General features: G+C 40.7%; 1 protein-coding gene across 5 annotated transcripts in view; it reads left to right on the forward strand.

The window, feature by feature from the left end:
- The window catches only part of SLC10A7 (solute carrier family 10 member 7), a 125,127-nt gene extending 106,640 nt beyond the window's left edge, over positions 1 to 18,487 (forward strand). For 3 of the 5 annotated variants that reach the window (XM_083755896.1, XM_083755897.1, XM_083755895.1), the window contains 2 exons: positions 12,169 to 12,314; positions 14,839 to 18,487. In XM_083755896.1, coding sequence (XP_083612022.1) covers positions 12,169 to 12,314; positions 14,839 to 14,883 — 191 coding nt within the window. In that variant the 3' untranslated portion in view covers positions 14,884 to 18,487. Of the gene's footprint in view, positions 1 to 12,168; positions 12,315 to 14,363; positions 14,558 to 14,838 lie in introns of all 5 variants that reach the window. The other 2 variants (XM_083755892.1, XM_083755894.1) reach the window with 1 other exon arrangement.
- The last annotated feature ends 1,171 nt before the right edge of the window (positions 18,488 to 19,658 follow it).

The raw sequence follows: 19,658 nt of genomic DNA on the forward strand, positions 1-19,658 counted from the left end.
CTCTGGATTGAGGCCCCTGACAACATGGGAGTGATGCTTTGTCTAAAGTCACATTGTTCTGGGATAGTAATTAAGTTAATCTACTATCATCTGTTCCAAAGGCCAGATCTTTCTACCCAGGAAACCAACAAGACTTTTGCTGCCGACTTCATAACGAATGACAACTTGTCTGTTGTGGTGTTCCACTGTAATTTACCTGAACAGATTTAGGAGAGAAGCAAGATTCTGTTTTTAACACTTGTGTTTGAATATTTAAGGGCACCAGTGAACTTCAGGGCCTTCTTTTAAGTCCGCTGTGAGGATGTTTTTATCTGCCTTCAAAACTCCAGCACCACTAAGCAAACAAGAGCACTTAGGGGCCTCCTGCAACAAAAGCCATTTCACTTGGAGCTTAAACTGATTTTTCACATTCTGGCATGTGAAGCCTCCACAGGGTGCCTTGCGTCCATTCCCTGGGGAGTGCAGCATAGCACCAGCAGAGGAGGAGGAAAGATGACAGCTTTGAAGCCTTAGAAGTGGTAATAAGAGAAGCATGAGAAGACTCTTGTAAGGCATTTCTCCCACACCGTATTATGAAACCAACTAATTCCCACATGCGGCATGCTCAGGAGGCCATCTGCCACTTCCTCTGCTTGGATCCATGAAGAAGCTCTCACTCAACACTGAGACAAGCACAGTTCCCTCCCATATGTTGGGTTTCCTTCTGTAGACAGAACAGTTGATGTACCTGCATTTCCTCAAGGCACAGGGTGCATAGGTTGAATTTGTATGGATCAAAACACACGCACACATGAAAAAACATACAGTCCTCTTACATTGCTCCTTGGTATATTTCATCTAATAACATCAGCTTTGATAGAAACTGAACTCCGCTCATTCTTTTTAACAAGAATGCATAATTTCTGCCGTGACATCACTTTTATTTGTATTTTGTTTAACTAGATAATTAGGGATATAAAATCTCACTAGTGAAGATAAATGTGCCACCTGAGAATTCCCTCAGGCATATTTGCTCTCATTTTGTTTTTTCTCTCCCTGCTTCTTTGGAACATGCATGCCTAGTACATGCAAGCACATGAAACACAAGACATTTGATGCATGGCTTTTATTAGTGTATTTGCCATTGATTGATTAGTGCTTAGTATTAGTACTTCTTCTATTGATTGATTGCAGATGAAGTGACTATTTGACCTTTAATTATAAGCTTGGCTATTGAAAATGACATTGAGCTATGGCTTCACATAATCCATCTGGAAACCCTGACATGATGTCATTCCCTGGGGTTAATTCTGCGGGAGAAGGGAGGCCTAGAGGAAGTACCACAACTATCAGGATGGTTCATCTAGAACAATACTGCAGGCTTTGTTGCCTGCAGTTGATGTGCAGCCCCAGCGCTTTGGAGAAGTTAATTTGCTTTTACTATAGAGATGAAAGTGCCTGCTACAAGTTGCCAGTTCACAATGAGTACAGCAGATTACCCAGAAATTCAGAGGATGGAAACCCATTTTAAAGCTACCATTCATTATAGTGTTCAGACCTGCAGTGTATAAATACTAGAAATAATGGCATGGTTACATGGTTATTCGTGTATTTAGCTTTTTAAAAATAATTGAAATAGGTGAGACTTGCAAGTGTTTAACTAATGCTGGATTGTACCCAAACATTTTAGTTTTAATACCAGGAATAATCATGGTTCTCATGTTGAATATATATGATCAGCAAAATATCAATAAGTATCATGTTATGAGCTTTGCCTGAGCTTTCTGATTTGGCTAATAGAACAGCCTAATGTGTCTGAAGAATTGCGAAGAGGTTTTTCTCCTAGCATGGATTGAAGGAACTTCCTTATATGAATAGACAATAAGATTATATTACTTCGCACAGATTAAATGGAGTTGGTTGTTGTAGTCTGTGAAACACTTGCAATTTTATCTTTATTAAATCATGGCCTAATTTGAGGATAGGCATGGTGAATAACCCATTCTTTTACAGAAACCTAGAATGGGTATCAAAGAGGTCTCCCTACCTCTCCAAGTGTGAAATCACTGTTGTTCCAACTTGTCAACTTTCTCAGCACCGTGTTGTTCTGTGCTTATGCTAACACTAGTCAGGGTCACACATCTTTTTATTGCTGTCCTCACTTTACTTGCTCCTTGCCTAGTGCAAAGAGGGAAGAAAAGTTAGCTCGTCATTCCGGTTAGATGCATTCCAGCTAGATGCTGGCTGGTCTGTGTGCACAATCAATCCAAGCTTGTTGCTCTGGGCAGTAGTTTTAGGGGTATCACTGAAGCAATGGGTGATTAGATTGGGATGCCCCCCCCAGATCCCTTGCAGTCTTCCAAAGGATAACTGGGGTGCAGCTTTACTCCAGGAGTAAAGCTTGTCTTCGCAAACTAGTATTTCTTAGCTTGCTGGATTAATCACTGTTATAGGTGCTACAACAGTATACAGCTATAAGCAGCAAATTAAGTGAGGGAAAATTTAAGAGTAAATAGTAAAGAGAAATGGTTATATGGGAGACTGACTTTATGTGAGTAAACTGTGTGATATTGGACACATTAATTAATTGCCTCCCCCCACCTATGAACATATGGGATGATACCTCCTAATTGGCGGAATCTGTTATTTATTTGACCTGGAATGTAGGCTCTCTGGATTAAACCTTTGACGTGGGCAGGAACGCCATCACCAGAGTGCCTCCCTGATGTTCTCAATTCATCTCTGCAGTCTGCTTGTAGTAGATTTTGAATTAATATTTAGAAAGCTTGCCTGCAGCAATACTAAAATGTGCATCAGAGAACAACAGTTGTTTACTGTGTTTGAACTGAAGAATCTCACCCAGGAGATCACATTCACTTGAAGTTTACATCTCTCAATCTCAACTTGCAAAAGGGGGATCAATGAATAACAATTGTCATTTCAGAATTGCACCTCTCCAATTATTTATTTGGTTGTGTGTCTTCCCAGATATACATTTAATTGGATCAGACACTAAAAACCAGATTGCAGCTTTTCAATGACAGCAGCAAGTTCATGCCTCTTCTTTAAAATCTCATATCCAGATGTAAAACGATAATGACACAGGAGACCATATTACTGTCTCTCTCACCCAAAGTGCAGTTAAAGTTAATTTATCTACTTTAAAAAATGGCATTATACCTAGCAGATTATTGACAGGTCACCCACGAGGAAATCCCAGTTTGCTCATGATTCAACATTCCTTTATCCCAAACTGGTGTGGGCTACAGATGTCTCCTACACACAGGCTTTAAAATGTTGAAGATGTTTGAAAGCATCATTTCTGTGTAGTGCAGGCGGATCAGGTGGGAAGCCATCCCACTGCACTGCAGGTGGACCTAAACACGCACACACACGCTTCTTTTCAACGGACACCACTTTCCTTTTTCACCAATTCTGAGTGTTGTTTCTGTTCAAGTACTTGGAACCCAAGTTCATTAAAGAGCACCTTCACCAGTACTTGGTAGTGTACTCTGAGGAAACTCTACAGAGTCTCATCAACCATTTTGGCCAAGCCTGCAGGGAGTTCAGCCTTACCATAAGCCTGATGAAAACCAACATCCAGTGTCTGGATGTTGCCAGCACTCTTCCCATCAGCATTGGTGACCACATCCTTGAGGTGGTAGACAATTTTGTCTGCCTGGGTTCTACCATAACCAGCAACTTCTCCATTAACACTGAGCTGGGCAAACATACCGGCAAGGCAGACAAGGCTTGTGTGTTGAGTACACCACTTTAAGGAAGTGAATCATGGGCAACTTAAAACCGCCAGGAGCAATGCCTTTCACATGTGCTGTATCAGGAAGATTTGGGGTATGGCATGGCAGGACAGAGACTCAAAGAAAGATATGCTCTTCCAAGCCCACATTCCCACATTTTTGTACACCTGTCTCAGTGGCATCTACACTGGCTTGGACATGTCCACAGAACGCAAGATGGAAGGATCCCCAAGGATGTGCTCTACAAGGAAGTGGCTTCAGGCACCAGTCCCATTTGCAGACCAACTCTGTGTTACAAAGATGTCTGCAAACAAGACATGAAGGCTGCAACATCAACCCTGCCATGTGGGAATCCTTTGCAGACAATTGCAGTGCCTGGAGACAAACAGTCAAGTTGTGTATCCACAGCAATGACCAGAGGAGGAATGACTGCTGGGAGGAGTGCAGAGAGAAGAAACGCCATGGTGCATCTGCAGCAGCACAACCAGATGCCTTCATCTGGCCCAGCTGCAACAAAACGTGTCTCCGATATCAGTCTCTACAACCACAGCAGGCACTGTAATTCTCTCAACAGATTGACTTCACTTCCAAAGGCGCACTCCTCCATTGTCTCCCAAGACAGATGGATGCCAACAACTCTGAAATTCCGGTGATGTATATAGGATGACTGCAGAGCTATACCACAGCAAATGGCTTCTGTTCTGAATTGCAACTGGAGTAAGGATCCCCCTCCCCCCCCAAAAAAAAACCCCAACCAAGGCTGATTGATTCACCAACATTCATTTATTATTTTTTGAGCTTGTTTGTTGTCCGGTGACATATATGTGAATGCATCTTTCCCTAAAGTCTCACATATGATCTAAAACCTTAACTCATTAAAAAAAAGAAAATGCCTGATACGTTCTGATTTTTATCTATATTGTGTTGCCAAGCAGGAAGGATTCTAAGCATTCAAATTAAATAACAATGTAAAACCCATTTGGAACATTTATGATATTTGTAACATAAGATATATAATCAATTGATAAGAAGTTGGGATGAACTTTTATTTTCTGCGTAACTGATGTAAAAGTTTGCCTTTCATGTCATTTTATTTCTTGAGCTACCTCAAATTGTGTAAAATTATGGAAATAAACATATTACTGGAGATAAAAGTTTCAAGGGTGTATAACTCAATCCCATAGAAGTTTTGTTGGGGAGTGAGAGTTGTATTTCATGAGGAGGAAACCGATGGTGTTTTAGTTCTCTGTTTCTAAGATGTATATTTTCTGTGTACTGTCATTTAACCATATAGTATTTGAATTCCTGTCTTATTCTATATATACCAACTGAGTTCTTCAGTCGCTAACATAATGGTTCAAACAGCTGGAAAGTTTGGATGTTAGCAATGAAGCCAGAGCTGTGCTTGTGTAAGAAATGAGGGCACTGCCTGTGTGCGCAGTCACTTAATATTAACTAAGGCAGTCACCATCTGAGTGGTACTAAACCACGATAAGCTACCACTCATAGCACATGTACTGTTGTCCCATTTTATGGCCCACACAACTTTTAAAATCAATCTCGTCGTGACTTGATTCATTTTTTAATTCTCTGTTAACTAATTGCTACTACAACACAGTCAGACAGGTGTAGGTGTTTTTGAATCTGAGGCTGGCATCTTCAGATGTTGGCATTAAATGTTTCATCGTTAGCATCTGGAGAGAGTGCTCAGACCATCCATTAAACATCATTTCCAAGCTGTGCAAACCCACTGGAAAAAAACAAGGAATAGATCGAACACTTGTATCCTTTTCATATTTTCATTTACTTTAAAAGAAAACAGCACCAAGAAGTGCTAAACTTTCCCCTCTTTCTACTGCTTTTCTTTCCTTTTTCCTTTTATATTGAGCATCCTTTTTGTGGCAATGTGAACATTGTGAACCAGTGACCTGAACCTATTGTTAGTGAGAAACACGCTTAGGACAATGTACATCTTTCCCTTGTTTTCCCCAAGTGTTATGAAGGCCTTGCAGTTAATCTGGGATTCAGAATCATTACTTCCTATAGAGAGTCTTTCTATGCACACAATACTATCAAGTTTCTCATGCAAAAACTTTGAGAAGGAAGATCAGCAAAATAAAAAGAAAAGCTATTTCTTTCACTCTTTCATTTTCAGAAAAGCATTTCTTCCCTAACAGAAAAAGAAAACAAAATAAACTTAACAAGGAAATTTTCTTTCATACAAAAAGCCATGGGGAAGGAAAATGTGATTGTCTTTCAACCAGTAGGAAAAAAAATATTTAGGGGTGGGTGGGTGTGTAATCACCGGCCTCCTCACCGCCACCACCTCTTGCAATTTTTTCTGGCTCTCACAAAATCCCACTGATTTTAATGGTGGTGACAAAAAGAAAACAAACTTAATAGTAAACACAGCTCTGCTTTAATCAACTTGGTCCAGCCCTAGTGCCTTGATGACAGTTTAAAACCCCTCCTCCTTTCTCATCAGATTTACCATTTGATGGGCAGGGAGGGGTGAAAACCCTCTTCCTCAGATGATCTGCTCAGACAATGTGAGGCAGAGAGCTGTGTAACTCTGTATGAGTCCTCTGCCTTGCACTTGGATTTGTTCTGCATGTGTATGGGGTACGTGTGAGTGCACACAAGAGTGAGTGTGGGCGGCACTCACTTTTAGCCACATCTGCTACTGGCATTCAGCCCCTGGAGGGTTGGCCAAAGGTGAATCGTGCTCTCTGGCAAACAAAAAACAAAAGGACATTCCCCCCCCCCCCCCGCTCTGAATCCCAGGCTTCGTGTTCTTCACAGTATACTCAGCCTCTGTCTTTCACTAGAGTTCTATCTCAGGACAGAAACAAACCTTTGGTGAAACTTGGATTTCTTCCAACAATAGTATTCTCCCATGTTGTCTTTTCCCTGTCCACTCTACGTTTAAGGAAACTTGTTTGTTTCCTTGTCATGTTGCACGTTTTCCCCAGTCTCACTCTGCATCAGCCACTAGTGGCTAAAGCAAAAAATTCAATGTGATGACATCAGGACATGGGAGCCTGATCCTGTTTTCATATACTTCTTTCTCCTAATGTGTAGTTCCAAAGAAAGAGTTTCAGAATTGCCGTTACATTCTGTCATTAAATATTAGGGTGGGGGTATTTTTTTTATCCTTAATGGAAGTGTTTCATGCTTCCCCGCCCCCTCCATACTGTTCCAGAGGTGGTTTTCGTGTTGGTGTCTTTCTGTATTGATTTTTGAAATTAATTGTACTGAGGAAATATTTATATTACGGCTTACGAAAAACAAAAGTCCTCCTTTTGCATAGATCCATCAGGACGTTTGTGGCCTAAATAATCCTAGTTGACTCTGATTTCTCACAAACACTTCAATGAAACATCATCATATAAGGCAGTTTATGCCGCATTGATGGATGGCTACCTTCCAGCCATCAACAAATTCTCTCATTAATACTTACTGATCTATTGATGGGTTTTGATGCAGTCACCCATAAATGTACACTAGTGGCTAGTATTGATGGAAATACACTTAGGGGACTTTGCTGCGTTGCTTTTTGAGACACCCCAGATTATAGAGAGATTGTTAATAGTGCCTCTGTAAATGCACATTCCCACAGTTCAACTTTGCCTAGCCGCCTGGGATGAATCATAAGGCAAAGTAGACTCAAATGTCAATTACATAGACAAATTATTTCGTCTGAGGGTGTTTTCACAGACACACTTCAGTCTGTAACTAAGCTGTAGCATGACCCAGAAAGAGCAGCATGGCTTTTTATCCTCAACCATTGTAATTAGTGTGGCCATCATTGTGGGATCCACTCTATAGCACTTAGACTAGCCTTCCCCAATCTGGTGCTTGCCAGATACTTTGGATCACAACTCCCATTGGCCAGCATGACCAGTGGTCAGGAATGATGAGGCTGGTTGTCCAGCAACATCTGGAGAGCATCTCATTGGCTACCCCTTCAGGGAAAGGGAATGCAAAAGACTTGTGCTTTTTTAGAAGACACTACATTGAACTTCTTCCTTTTCATTCCTCCTCAGTTTGATCCCAGTGTTAAGTGTGTGTGAAACAAATTGGTTAGTGCAGCCAAATAACTTCTAATTTTTGTTTGGAGTTCCAGTTTTCTAAAAGGCTTGTGGTTCACTACAATCATGTGTAAGTCTGTATAAACAAGTGACACTTTTTACTGCTATGAAGCCTAGATTGTGCAGGAAAGGGGGGGGGGAACACTCTTCAATAGGTTGTCTTTCTTTTTCTGTGCCCGCAGCAATATTATTTATAAGTGGGGTAAGGGTCACAGGTTATTGTACAGAAGGATTTTCCTCCCTCAGTACATCCGTGTTACATGAACACACCTTATATTTTTCTGTAATGCCCAATCTGTAAGTAAAATATCTCTGTGTACTTACATGTGTACATAAATGATTGGACGTGTGAGAGACTTCTAAAATGAATTGTTGGTTTGGATCTGCATAGGGAAAAGAAATGTAAATGCTGGAATAAGAAAGAGCAACATCTAGCAAATTTGGGGGGATACGTGACTTGTGTGAAGGATAACTAATATTTCGGTAGTAACAAAGAGAAGTTCTCTCAAATCATAGCAGTGCCAAGCAGCAAGTGACAAATGCTACTCTGAGGAAAGCACAGAGATTCAAGGAGCATAAAATAAACATATTAAAATGGGGGGTGGGAGACCTGAGCTCCCGCTCTTACTTTTTTATCCTTTCCATCCTGGGTATAGGATAAAAGAAAACTCTTGGTTCCTTGTTAAAGGGGGGAAAAGCTCTTACTTGAAGTTCTTGCTTGGCAGATGTCAGTTGAAAGCTCAGCGAAGGAATAGGCTGCAATGTCAAACTCTGTTGGGTAATTTTAGACAAATGTGTCATGTGTGACATGGAAATATGGCGTGCTGTACATTAGTGATTTCCCAAGTGTTTGGATCAGGTAGTAATGTGCTGAGAAAGTGCTCTTTATCTATCCTCGCTGTGTACTTGTACAGCAGAGGGGGAAATGCTTTTGGTAGAAATTACTTTAGTCAGAAAAAAAGAATCCATTTACAATATGTGCCTGCTAACATCTTTCAGACAATGCATTGTATTAAAAAGGCATTTTTGATTAATGTTTTATAAACATTTTTCAGCATGACAGCTTAAAGTCCCTGTAAAATTGTAAATGCGTGCAGAGTGCTCACTTCCATAAAGTCAAATGCCATCTCCTGAAGCTTGCATGGATCCTGTCAACCATGGTGACACAGAATCAGTACCTTGGAGCATTAAAATTTATTTGCTTCATTTCTGTGGTTGCAGTGATAGCGGGATAGAAAGAGAGTCATATTTAAATTTATGTGGAAATACTTTCCTATCCTGCAAGTTTTTAAAAAATACTCTGTGTGTGTGTGTGTGTGTGTGTGTGTGTGTGTGTAGTAGTAGCTGTGAAAATGTGAAGTACAGGGAGGGGGTTGTTTAAATGTAAAAGATTCACAATCATTAAGAGGCAAGAGACTAAGGAAAGTATGAAGTTACATGCTACCACCATAGGGGTAGACCCTCCTGCCTGAGTTGACTACTAGTTTGAAGAGTAGCCCTGCTTGCTTTGGGGTTAGTCTGTGATATTGGAGGGGAATTCGGATGCTGCACATATAGCAAATTTGCTTTTTCATAGAGCGACAGGGGCCTAAAGACTTATCAGGGCTGTTCTTAAATACTTTGTGTACTGTGTCTCAGTACATAAGTACTCAGACCCTAGGAGACAGAACAGTGTCTTGTTATGGTAATTAAAATATGGCCTCAGGAAGAGGGGGTGGGCCAAAGAAGCAAAATAGGGAAAGGCAGGCTATCCCTTATGATAATGTAAGAGTAGAAAGCTGTATCTTATTTACTAAGGGATGGAAGGTACTCTTGGAAAATTGTTTCTTTCCATCTTCTTTCTCTCCCCATTAGAGCAATTTTGTGCTTCATGACTTGTGGTCCTATGTTCTGAATTGCTTTGATCATTCAAGAGACCAGATTGCTCCAGTTCATTTTTGTGTTTCCTAACCATGAGAATGTCCTATGGACATAGGAAGTCCTATCCTTGGGGAGTGAGACCCGTATTTGGAGGTCTCCTCCCTATTGTCAGAGAAACTTCCACAGCCCTTTCCATACCAATATCAGATTTCCACTGTTGGTAGGACCAAACCATGGGAGATTTGGGTACATGCTGGGTGTGAACCTGAGAAATTGCTGTATCCAAAGGACCCAACACCTCAGTCCCCTTACATGCCCCCAAACAAGGTGGTGAACTCAGTCCACCCTGGAGACCCTTTGATTTCCCTCCCAGTGTTTTCAGTAGTTAAGAAAAATCATGGGAGAGGAGTGGAAGAGCTCTCCTCCATTTTGCCAGCAAGAGCCCAGCAGGGTTCTGGGTTGGTTGGTCCACTATCTGTATCACTTCAAGCAATCCGACAAAGTGGTATTCCACTTACATAGTAAAGCATCAGGAGACTTCCAATGATGGGAGAAGGCACAAAAGGCCTTCAAGTCCTCTGGCTCACTCCCTAGCAATGCTCCTGACCTGGGAGTAAAACCCACTGAACATGGAACAAGGAAATGGATAAGAGTTTCAATGCCCTAGTGTGGAAACAGTCTTGGTTTCATCCCCCTCCTGATTTCACTTTCAGAAATTGGCAGGATGGGTGGAGGGATTGGAGGGTAGTAGCAAAGTTCCTGGCAGGATCCTGAATTTTGGTTCTCATTTGTTTCCTTCGGGTCCATGAACAGCAGGAGTAAAATTGTTAACACTTGTTTTCCATTCCTTACAAATCAGGTTGGAATAATAATTTCAAATGTTTCCCCTTTAAAAAAACAACAGACTAAAAGCAGCCATCAAACACAGGATCTGGTGCATCTATGGGAAGACTAATGTAACAATGTGAACCATTTTTCTGAAATTCACTTTTTAAAAAGCTATGCTTAACTTTTTGAACATTTTAGAAAAGTAGCTGGATTTGCTATGTTTTTAAATATATATATTTGTGTGTGCCGAGATGCTGCACAACTTTATACTAAAGAGATCTAATGTTGGTGTTCCTATCGTATTCCATTACATCAGAATTTATGTACTATAAGTGATGAAAGAAACTGGAGTGGACAGATGAAAATAAAGATAACCAAATCCTTTTAAGCATAGCACCTTTTGTTCTTTGCTGCCCATCTTAAAGATTTAAATTTCTCAGCAGTTCTTTGCTATTTTTGTTATAGTGGCACCTGCTCCTGTCACTGTCGTTTGAATCACTGCTCCTGTTCCATAGTTACATTAACAAACGCTGTGGACTGAAATATCCAAGAGTGGCCTGGGATTTACAATAGGCTTTGTTTCCTTGTTTGTAATGTTGTTCAAAGAATCCAGCATCCCTTCTCAGACAAAAGACCAAAAATCAAACAAGCGTGCACATCCTCATGTAGTTTCTTTTCTTCATTCAAAACTTTGTAGGATTTAATGGCACTACATTGGGCTTGATTTCCAAAAGGGTTTTGGGCCACAATCCTTTACCCACATACCCAGGAGTAAGCCCTATTCAACTCTTTGGGACTTGCCTCTTGAGTAGACATTGTGCTGTTATAACTGTGTAATGTTTGTTTGTTTGTTTGTTTGTTTGTTTGCTTGCTTGTTTGTTGCTTGCTTGCTTGCTTGCTTGCTTGCTTGCTTCCTTGCTTGCTTGCTTGCTTGCTTGCTTTCTAACATTCCTGTAACTGTATTATACACACACACACTTTCTAACATTCCAGGAATACTTTATAGCAATAATATGCAACCTGGAGGCCTCTTATAGACCCAACCACCCCAATTCAAGGCACTGCTAGGTAAACAATCAGTCATTCCTTTTGATGCACCAGTTGTCTGAAATGTCCTAGGCAAAGCGGTAAGGATTCCTTTTCCATTCCAAGGTGCAAATGTTCCCCTTTCACTGCAAAGAGAACATATTTGTTTGTGAAAAAGAGAGTAGGCTCAGCGACAGTGAGGGATATCATAAATGGGGGAGAAGGTAAGCAATTTGGCATTGAGATAAAGGAAAGCAAGAGGGTGGGGGAATCTAGGTCACCCCCCAATATTTTGTACAGTTGGCCTCTAGCAGGTTAGAAATTTGCATTCAGCCTCTGGCTGAGAGAATGCCGCTTTCGAACGGAGGGGAGATTTGTTCTTGGAGTCTCTCCAGCATTCTGTCTCGTTCCTTTTTGCCAAAAGGAAAAGGGGCTTTTCTTCACTGCAAAATTAGTTTTTCTGCCTCCTACTACATCTGTGTCTTCTGAAGTATCTTTTTTCGTCTGTTTTCTTTTTTGAAATCTTAGTGAAATGTTACAAAAAGTATAATGCTTTCCTGTGATCCCCGACAAAGAAAATACATCAATCAAAGCAGTCCTAAATTTAGCTGTCTTTCTGTCCACAGGAATACCAATGCTGAAGATAGTATTTGAAGGCTACGAGCACCTATCCTTAATCTCAGTCCCTTTACTTATCTATCACCCGGCTCAGATTCTCCTCGGTAGCGTGTTGGTACCAACAATAAAGTCTTGGATGATTTCTAGACAAAAGGTAAGGAATTGTGGCCAGAAGCACAGTTCATTATGATAGATCTAGGGAGAGAGAGAGATAAGATTAGAGAACTGTTGTGTCCGTTGCTGTTCAGGTGCTGGCAGAGCCACTCCATGATCATACCAATCTGCAGGCAAGGAGATTAGGCTGGGCTGAATGTGTGCTTTGTGTGGACTTCTGGCAATCATTTTGCACGGAAAAAGCACATCAGTAAATAGGACCTGCAGGCATACCCAGAGATGCTCACTGCATCTGAAGCACCGTACCACATTTTGTCCTTGTACAATGCTTTGGTGAGGTTCTCTGTACAATAAAGTATCTGCTCTTCCTTCCTAGATATCATAAACATTGAAGGGAAAGCATTTAGAAAAATTCCAAAGACAGGAAATTGTGACTCACTCTTTCTTTCTTTCTTTCTTTCTTTCTTTCTTTCTTTCTTTCATGCATGTGTGCCCAGTAAAGTCTTAAAAGGTCCTGTTGTGGGTGGTTTTATTTCCCCCAAATCTAGTAGGGCATTTGCCTTTTTCATCCAAGATGCATCCAAAGTCAGGTCTCTCTTTTTGTTAGTTTTAATTAACCAGGCTGTGTTGCTTGACAGATTTATTTTGATCATTTGTCATTTTTCCATACCACTGTTCTTCTTCTGGTCTTGTAGGTTATTTTTCCAAGAATATTATTCTAATTACATGACAATATTATTATTTTTGTAAATCAGGGAAGTTCATTCTTGGTTCAGTAGCAATAATTACAATAGATTTTGATGTTGTGCCTGGATAATGGTCTCCTGCTTTGAAAGTAAACATGTCAACTTCACCTTGATGTTTATTTTCTATCAACTCCTTGGCTTCACTTTGGCATTTCTTTCCTGGTGGAAAACTGTTATCCAGTCATTGTACTCAGCTCTACAGTGACATCCTTCCTTAATTATGATACCAACATTTGATTTCTTCATGAAGTAGAATTTAAATATTTAGAGGTTCGTCGACAAGAGGGCGTTTCTATTCCGGCAAGTAGTACCGTAGAAGCCTCCACACACCAAAGATCTCATTTTCCCAAACAATGTTGCAAATATATGTGTCTTCATTCGTAATGTATTGAATACAATTAACCCTAATTCTCAAATTTAAGAAACAAATAGTTCACTTTTTACAAGAGCATTGTGGACTGTGTTCGATCTGTTTTGGTAATGCTTTCTCAATAACCTGTCTTGCTGTTTTTTAAAGATGTTTAAATATAAGACGAATACCCATATCATGGTTCACAAGCTGTTGGGAACTTTTCAGCACCCAGTAAATGAGTTTTAACATTGAAGGAACCTGACAGCAACACTCACGTTACATATATGTGCACATAATTTACATGAGTGCAATTTCTCATATGATTTTTTTTTAAAAAAGAAAACAGACCAACAAACACTGGAATTAGGCCTGAAACTGGGTCAACCAAATATGGAGAGCTACTGAGACCTTTCAGTACTGTCAGAACTACTACAGTACCAGATCTCACTACTATAAAGCCAACAGGAGTCTTATCGCAAGGCATTTGACAGTGCCAGAGGCTTCTTCAAGAAAGGGGCAGCAAAGCAGTGCAACACACAGTTAAACCATGGAATTCACTCCGATAAGAGGCAGTGAGGGCTCCCAACTTTGGGAAAGGATTCATGGAGGAGAAGGCTTATCAGTGGCTACTAGCCATGATGGCTGTGCTCGTGACTCCATGGTCATAGGCAGTAATGCTTCTGAATACCAGCTGCTGGAAGCCACAAGAAGGTAGAGTGCTCTTGTGCTCAGGTCCTGCTTGCAGGTTTTCCACGGGCATCTGGATGGCCACTGTGAGAACAGAATGCTGGACTAGATGTTGTTCTAGCAGGCTCTTCTTAAGTTCTTACGCTCTTCTAAGTGTCCAAGGAGGAACTTTCTCTGCCCGGTGCCACCCTGTGGCCTGCCTTGGATGTCCAGTTCTGCCATCTTTCTCCTCTAGGAAATGCAATGGTGCCACTCTAAAGTTTTCTTAACAGGAAAGGATAACCTAGGATTTTTTCTCTCCCAGGAAATCTGCAACAGATGGCTTCTTAAAAGTTACCACCCTTCATCGTCCGCATTTTATCAGATGTGTGATTCCAGTTCCCTGTCTTTAGGAATTGCCAGGAGTGAGAGAGGAGTAGGGTATGCTGCCAGTCAGTGTCTGAGAAATAAGAAAGTGTTATGTCTCCAGGTGTAAGGGAGAGAGAAAAGGAAGAAACGGTATGTTATAGCCCATCATGAGGTGACTTGTAGAAAAAAGCTAGAGTCTTTTTGATCTTTGCTAATCCCAGAAGAAAGAATTCTTGCATAAGGTGGAGGAGAAGAAAACTAGCAAGATAGTGGGGGAACTCAGGGAAGAGTTGGCCAGAGACACCAGCATCTCTCCCTCCTGCTGTAGGAAACCTATCACCAATTTATTTCAAGTACATTGGGTTGTTTAACTTTGCTGCTGCTGCTTCTTTCAATGCAAACAAACTGATGCTGTGTTTTACTGCTTGCAGGCACTGAAATTAACAAAGCAGCCTAAGATGCCAGTGAAAGTTTAACAGTGGAAGAGATCCAATGAATGTATATATGTACTATTTTGTACATACACAGAGACAATTCAGAAGATGGGCATATGTGAATGTTGCTTCGGCATTTATTTTATTTTTATAGATACTTATATATACATATATATATTTAAAATACCTACTGAAGTGCCTTAAAATATATTTGACAAAAGCATTGATTCCAAAATCATATGGCTGCTTGGTGTAAGAGGTTGCACTAAAGTTTGGGGTCATTTGAATTTTTTTCCCCTTTATTGAGTGAATAGTTCAGACAATGAGAGACCGGAGCTTCCATCCTCACACCTTCTCAGAGGAAGTGGGCACAAGCCGCCAAGTGTTTCTTACTCTCACGTAAGCTCCACTGAACTGAATGAAGTCAGAACGAGAGCCGTGCTCTGCAGATTCTACTCACCATTCACGTGCATATATGCTAATCCCAGGCCAAAACAAACCAGGGGCAAGCAACACTCTTCGGGCTGACAACAGAAAAGCAATTTCTGAAGTTCTAGTCAAGATTAACTTGAATTTCTGTATGATTCCACAACCCTCCCTGCTCCTATGATTATGACATGCCTTTTTCTTCTAAGTTTGTGTACACTCAGCATGGGGCCACCCATTGGAGAGAAACGGAGAAACATAAATTATTTGCATTTGTTGACACAGTTGTCTAGACATTCCTTCAAAGCTAATGGTTTCTCAAGGCAATTCTCTGCATTCCATTTTTATGATTTTATGGCATTGTATATCTTAAATGCATCGTGAGCATCTTCAAAGAGAAGGCCTGGTGCTTATGGTTGTAAGGGAAGATCTGTGATCTACACGTGCAGCTAGGAGGGTTTTTATTAGTAACATTAGTATTATTGGTGTTAACCCAAACTGAGCTAAAAGATCCCCCCTCTTTTCCCCAAATTCAGTACACCATACCCCACAGCGACAGAAGAATATCCGATGCTAATATTCTCTTTACTGTCGCTTGCAGAGTGGTGTTCTTTGCAGCAAACGCAAGCTAGTAAAAATGAAAACCTAATTCTGTAATTAGATATTTCCCACAGAAAGCATATATTTGTGTACTCTTTAAATGTTTGAAAGCACTGGTATAAAAGGGGGAATATTTCTGGTCAATTTGGCTGCTGTAGCTTAAGTGATTTTTTTTTAAGATTAAATATGTTGAGTTTTCTTTACACTTCATAAAAGAGTCCAGTATACTAATGATATACACCTACCTGGGAGTAAGTTCTTCATTGGAATTTACTTCCATTCCTAATAGGAATTTACATAGGATTGCATTGCTAGTAAGCAGTGTACCTTATTCATGTCAGTTGCCTTTAGGCTAAGGCAGGATTCCTCAGCCTCAGCCCTCCAGATGTTTTGAGACTACAATTCCCATTATCCCTGACCACTGGTCCTGCTAGCTAGGGATCATGGGAGTTGTAGGCCAAAAACATCTGGAGGGCCAAGGTTGAGGAAGCCTGGGCTAAGAGGTAGTCAACCTTTTTATACCTACCACCCACTAATGCGTCTTTCTCGATGGTAAAATTTCCTTACCTCCCACCAGTGCTCAATGGAAGGAGGATTCAGCTTGTGCTGTACAACCCTCTACCGCCCACCTAGAATCCTGAAACGCCCACTAGTGGGCAGTAGGGACCAGGTTGACAACCCCTGGGCTAAGCAGTGAGCTTGGTAATCATGTGGCCCCATCCAGGAGATCCTTATGGACCTGGTAGCTTGCACCGCAACCCTGTCCACAAGGGCTTCCTGTTCACAGCCCATTCCACTGAAGTATGTGAAGAAGCCTGCTTCTGCAAGAATGTATGTGTGCATTCAACCGCATACGGAATTGTGGGAATGAAAATGTTGATTCTGACCTCTGTACATTACGGTGGAAAGAAAGGGCAGGTTCTTAGGGAATGTCATTCAGTTTCAATATTATTGACCTGGCTTGTGCAACAATGTGAGCCAAATTGGCTTAGCAAGAACATGCAACCATGTGGGCTCCCATAGAGGAGCTCACAGGTACTTTTTGATCCTCCTTAGTGCTTGTTACTGCTGTGCCTACCTAAGCCAAGGTTTGGCTTTGTGTATTGTCTGAACCAGGACTCACGCTTATGCTCTTCCCCTCATTAACTACAATCTGCAGTTTGGTTTACCATGTTGTGCGAACCTTATTAACTGCACACACACACTGTTTGAAATACATTCCTCTCCCTATACCCCAAGACTTGATAATGCATTATTCATCTTGGGATTAACAGTCCTGCCCAGATAATTGTATTTGGTGCCAAGCTGAGTTGCCTTATTATGTTGTCAACAATCTATATCAATCTGTATAAAATGACTTCCTTGTTGCTTAGGTCAAAATGTTTTTATTGATAGGCCACTTTTCGGAAATGAAGTTACCACTTCTGAATGACAGAGGTGCAAAAGATCTAAGTGCCCATTAATAAGAATTAAGGTCAGTGAAATTGAGCATAGAAGCTACTGCATTTTGCCAATTAGATAGCCTCAATCATGTTTATTTGCATATGGGTCAGAATTATAAAATGGTAACATATCAGATATGTTTCTAAGAAGACAGCCTGTATAGGTATTCCCCAAACTCATCACAAGCTAGATTCTCAGTTAAGTGGATCAGATATATGTATTTTTACACACAAATTACAAATTCACCTCGTATACATCTTGATTCAGTTGTCTAAAAATACAGGGAGCCAAAACGCCAGAAAAAGAACAGATAACATGTTTTTCTTTTTGTTTTGACAAATCCTTTCTTGGGCCTCCAAAATACAGGTTATCTAAAGTCCACAATCTTGGCCATAAGCTGAGGAAGAAAATGAGACCCTGAGTTTTGTGGCTGACTGTTCCAAAACTGGATGCAATATTGTGTGAATTTCTTTCGTGAGCAAGCCCCATGAAAAGGAGGAGATGCACCACAGTGCAAGGTTTGCTCTTATGCAAATCCAATTCATTTTGATGCCTCTTGCAAATGAAATATTCCTGGCTGTTTCTTCCACCACTGTTAAACTCACAGCCAACTAACTCTTCTGTCTTATCATTTGAGTCATGTCTGCTCTTAAACAGTCGCTACACTGCTACTCATCCAACAGATCTACCTCAAATTACTACAGTATCATCAGTTCATGACTTTTAACTATGAAAATTTGTCATGGCAATTTCATTGATATTACACTGTATTTAAGGCTTCCAGGGAAAGGCACTTCTGGCTATAATTGTTTATGGCATTGAACAGCCTAAATGGTGTTATGTTTCTTCCTCATTTTACACAAGTGAATGTTGGGTGGATTGTTCTTAAATGAACATAAAGCAAAACTGAATTACATCCTTTAAGTCCATACTTAGTAGAACTTAATTATTCATATCCAAAATGTTACATTATGTTTAAAGACTGTTAAGATGTTCATTTCATGCCTTCAGTTATAAGAGGAGCTCATTGGGTGTTAGTTGGGAAAGAGGCAAACGGATAGGTCTGCAGTTTATTTTTGTAACTTGGGTTCTTTTTTCTGCCTGGGTAAAGCTTTTGGTTTGTTTCTTTTTAAAGTCTATATGAACACTTTTTAAAAATAAAAATAAATGATAAAAATGTTTCTCTCTCTTTTTTGTGGATGACATCAAAAAGAATCAAGCAGGAGATTTAACTGCATGGACCACTTGTTATCTGGCCTCTTATTCAGATTTGTTGGGGTGTTTGCAGTGTACAGTTCTCGCAGCAGGATTTGGCTCACTTGTTGATTTCTTCCATTCTCTACTTTGAGTTGAGCATTGTTGGATACATTATTGTTGCCTCTGACTCTGTTTATTTATAAAAGCATTTCTATACCACTGTATCATAAAATATCAAGACAGTGCAACCTACAAAACATTTAAAAAAATAAATAAATGAAATACGGTTGACCATTCAAGCAACTGGCTAACAAAAAACAAATAGCTGCAAAGGGTTGTCAGCACACAAAAAGTCTTCAAGAAACACCTGAAAGTTAAAAGAGAGGCTGCCCTGTCCTGGTTTCTGATCCATAATTGACTTCTGACTTCTGCTCAATGATTGAAACTAAGACTTTCACGTCAAATCTGACTATGGACTAACATAAACTTATCTCAACTCATAAACTCTTATCTCTAATTCTGTAACAAATTATTGTGTTATACATATCCTTATGAGTTTGAGTTTGTAATCTCTGTTGGAGTTTGCAACTTCTTATTAAGGCACGTTGGGCTTCTGTAACACAGGAGGCAAGTAACAGCACTTCTCTGGGTGGCATCCTAAAACAACACCACCACAAGTGGTAAGTAAGAGATTATAGTCACTGGACTTTGATATGCAAGTAAAATAATTCAATTTACGTAGCCCTGTTCAGCTGTTTAGTACTCACAGCTCCCAAATATGTAAAGCTACTTCCAGCACCAGGCCAATTGGCGGACCAACTGAAGGCTGGCAGCATCAACCCCGCCGTGTGGAAATCCCTTGCAGACAACTGCAATGCCTGGAGGCAGACAGGTTGTGTATCCACAGCCCTGACCAGAGGAGGAATGACCACCGGGAGGAGCGCAGAGAGAAGCAGTGCCACGGTGCATCTGCAGCAGCACGACTGGACGCCTTCAGTGGTTGCAGCTGCAACAAAGCATGCCTCTCCCGCATCAGTCTCTACAGCTACAGAAGGCGCTACAACCGTCCAACAGCTTGACCCTCATCCCAAAGGCACTCTCCTCCATTGTCTCCCTAGAGTCTGGATGCCAACAAATAATGCTTTTGTGAT

Source organism: Podarcis gaigeae, assembly GCF_964106915.1.
Source record: "Podarcis gaigeae genome assembly, chromosome: 9".
Taxonomy (NCBI): domain Eukaryota; kingdom Metazoa; phylum Chordata; class Lepidosauria; order Squamata; family Lacertidae; genus Podarcis; species Podarcis gaigeae.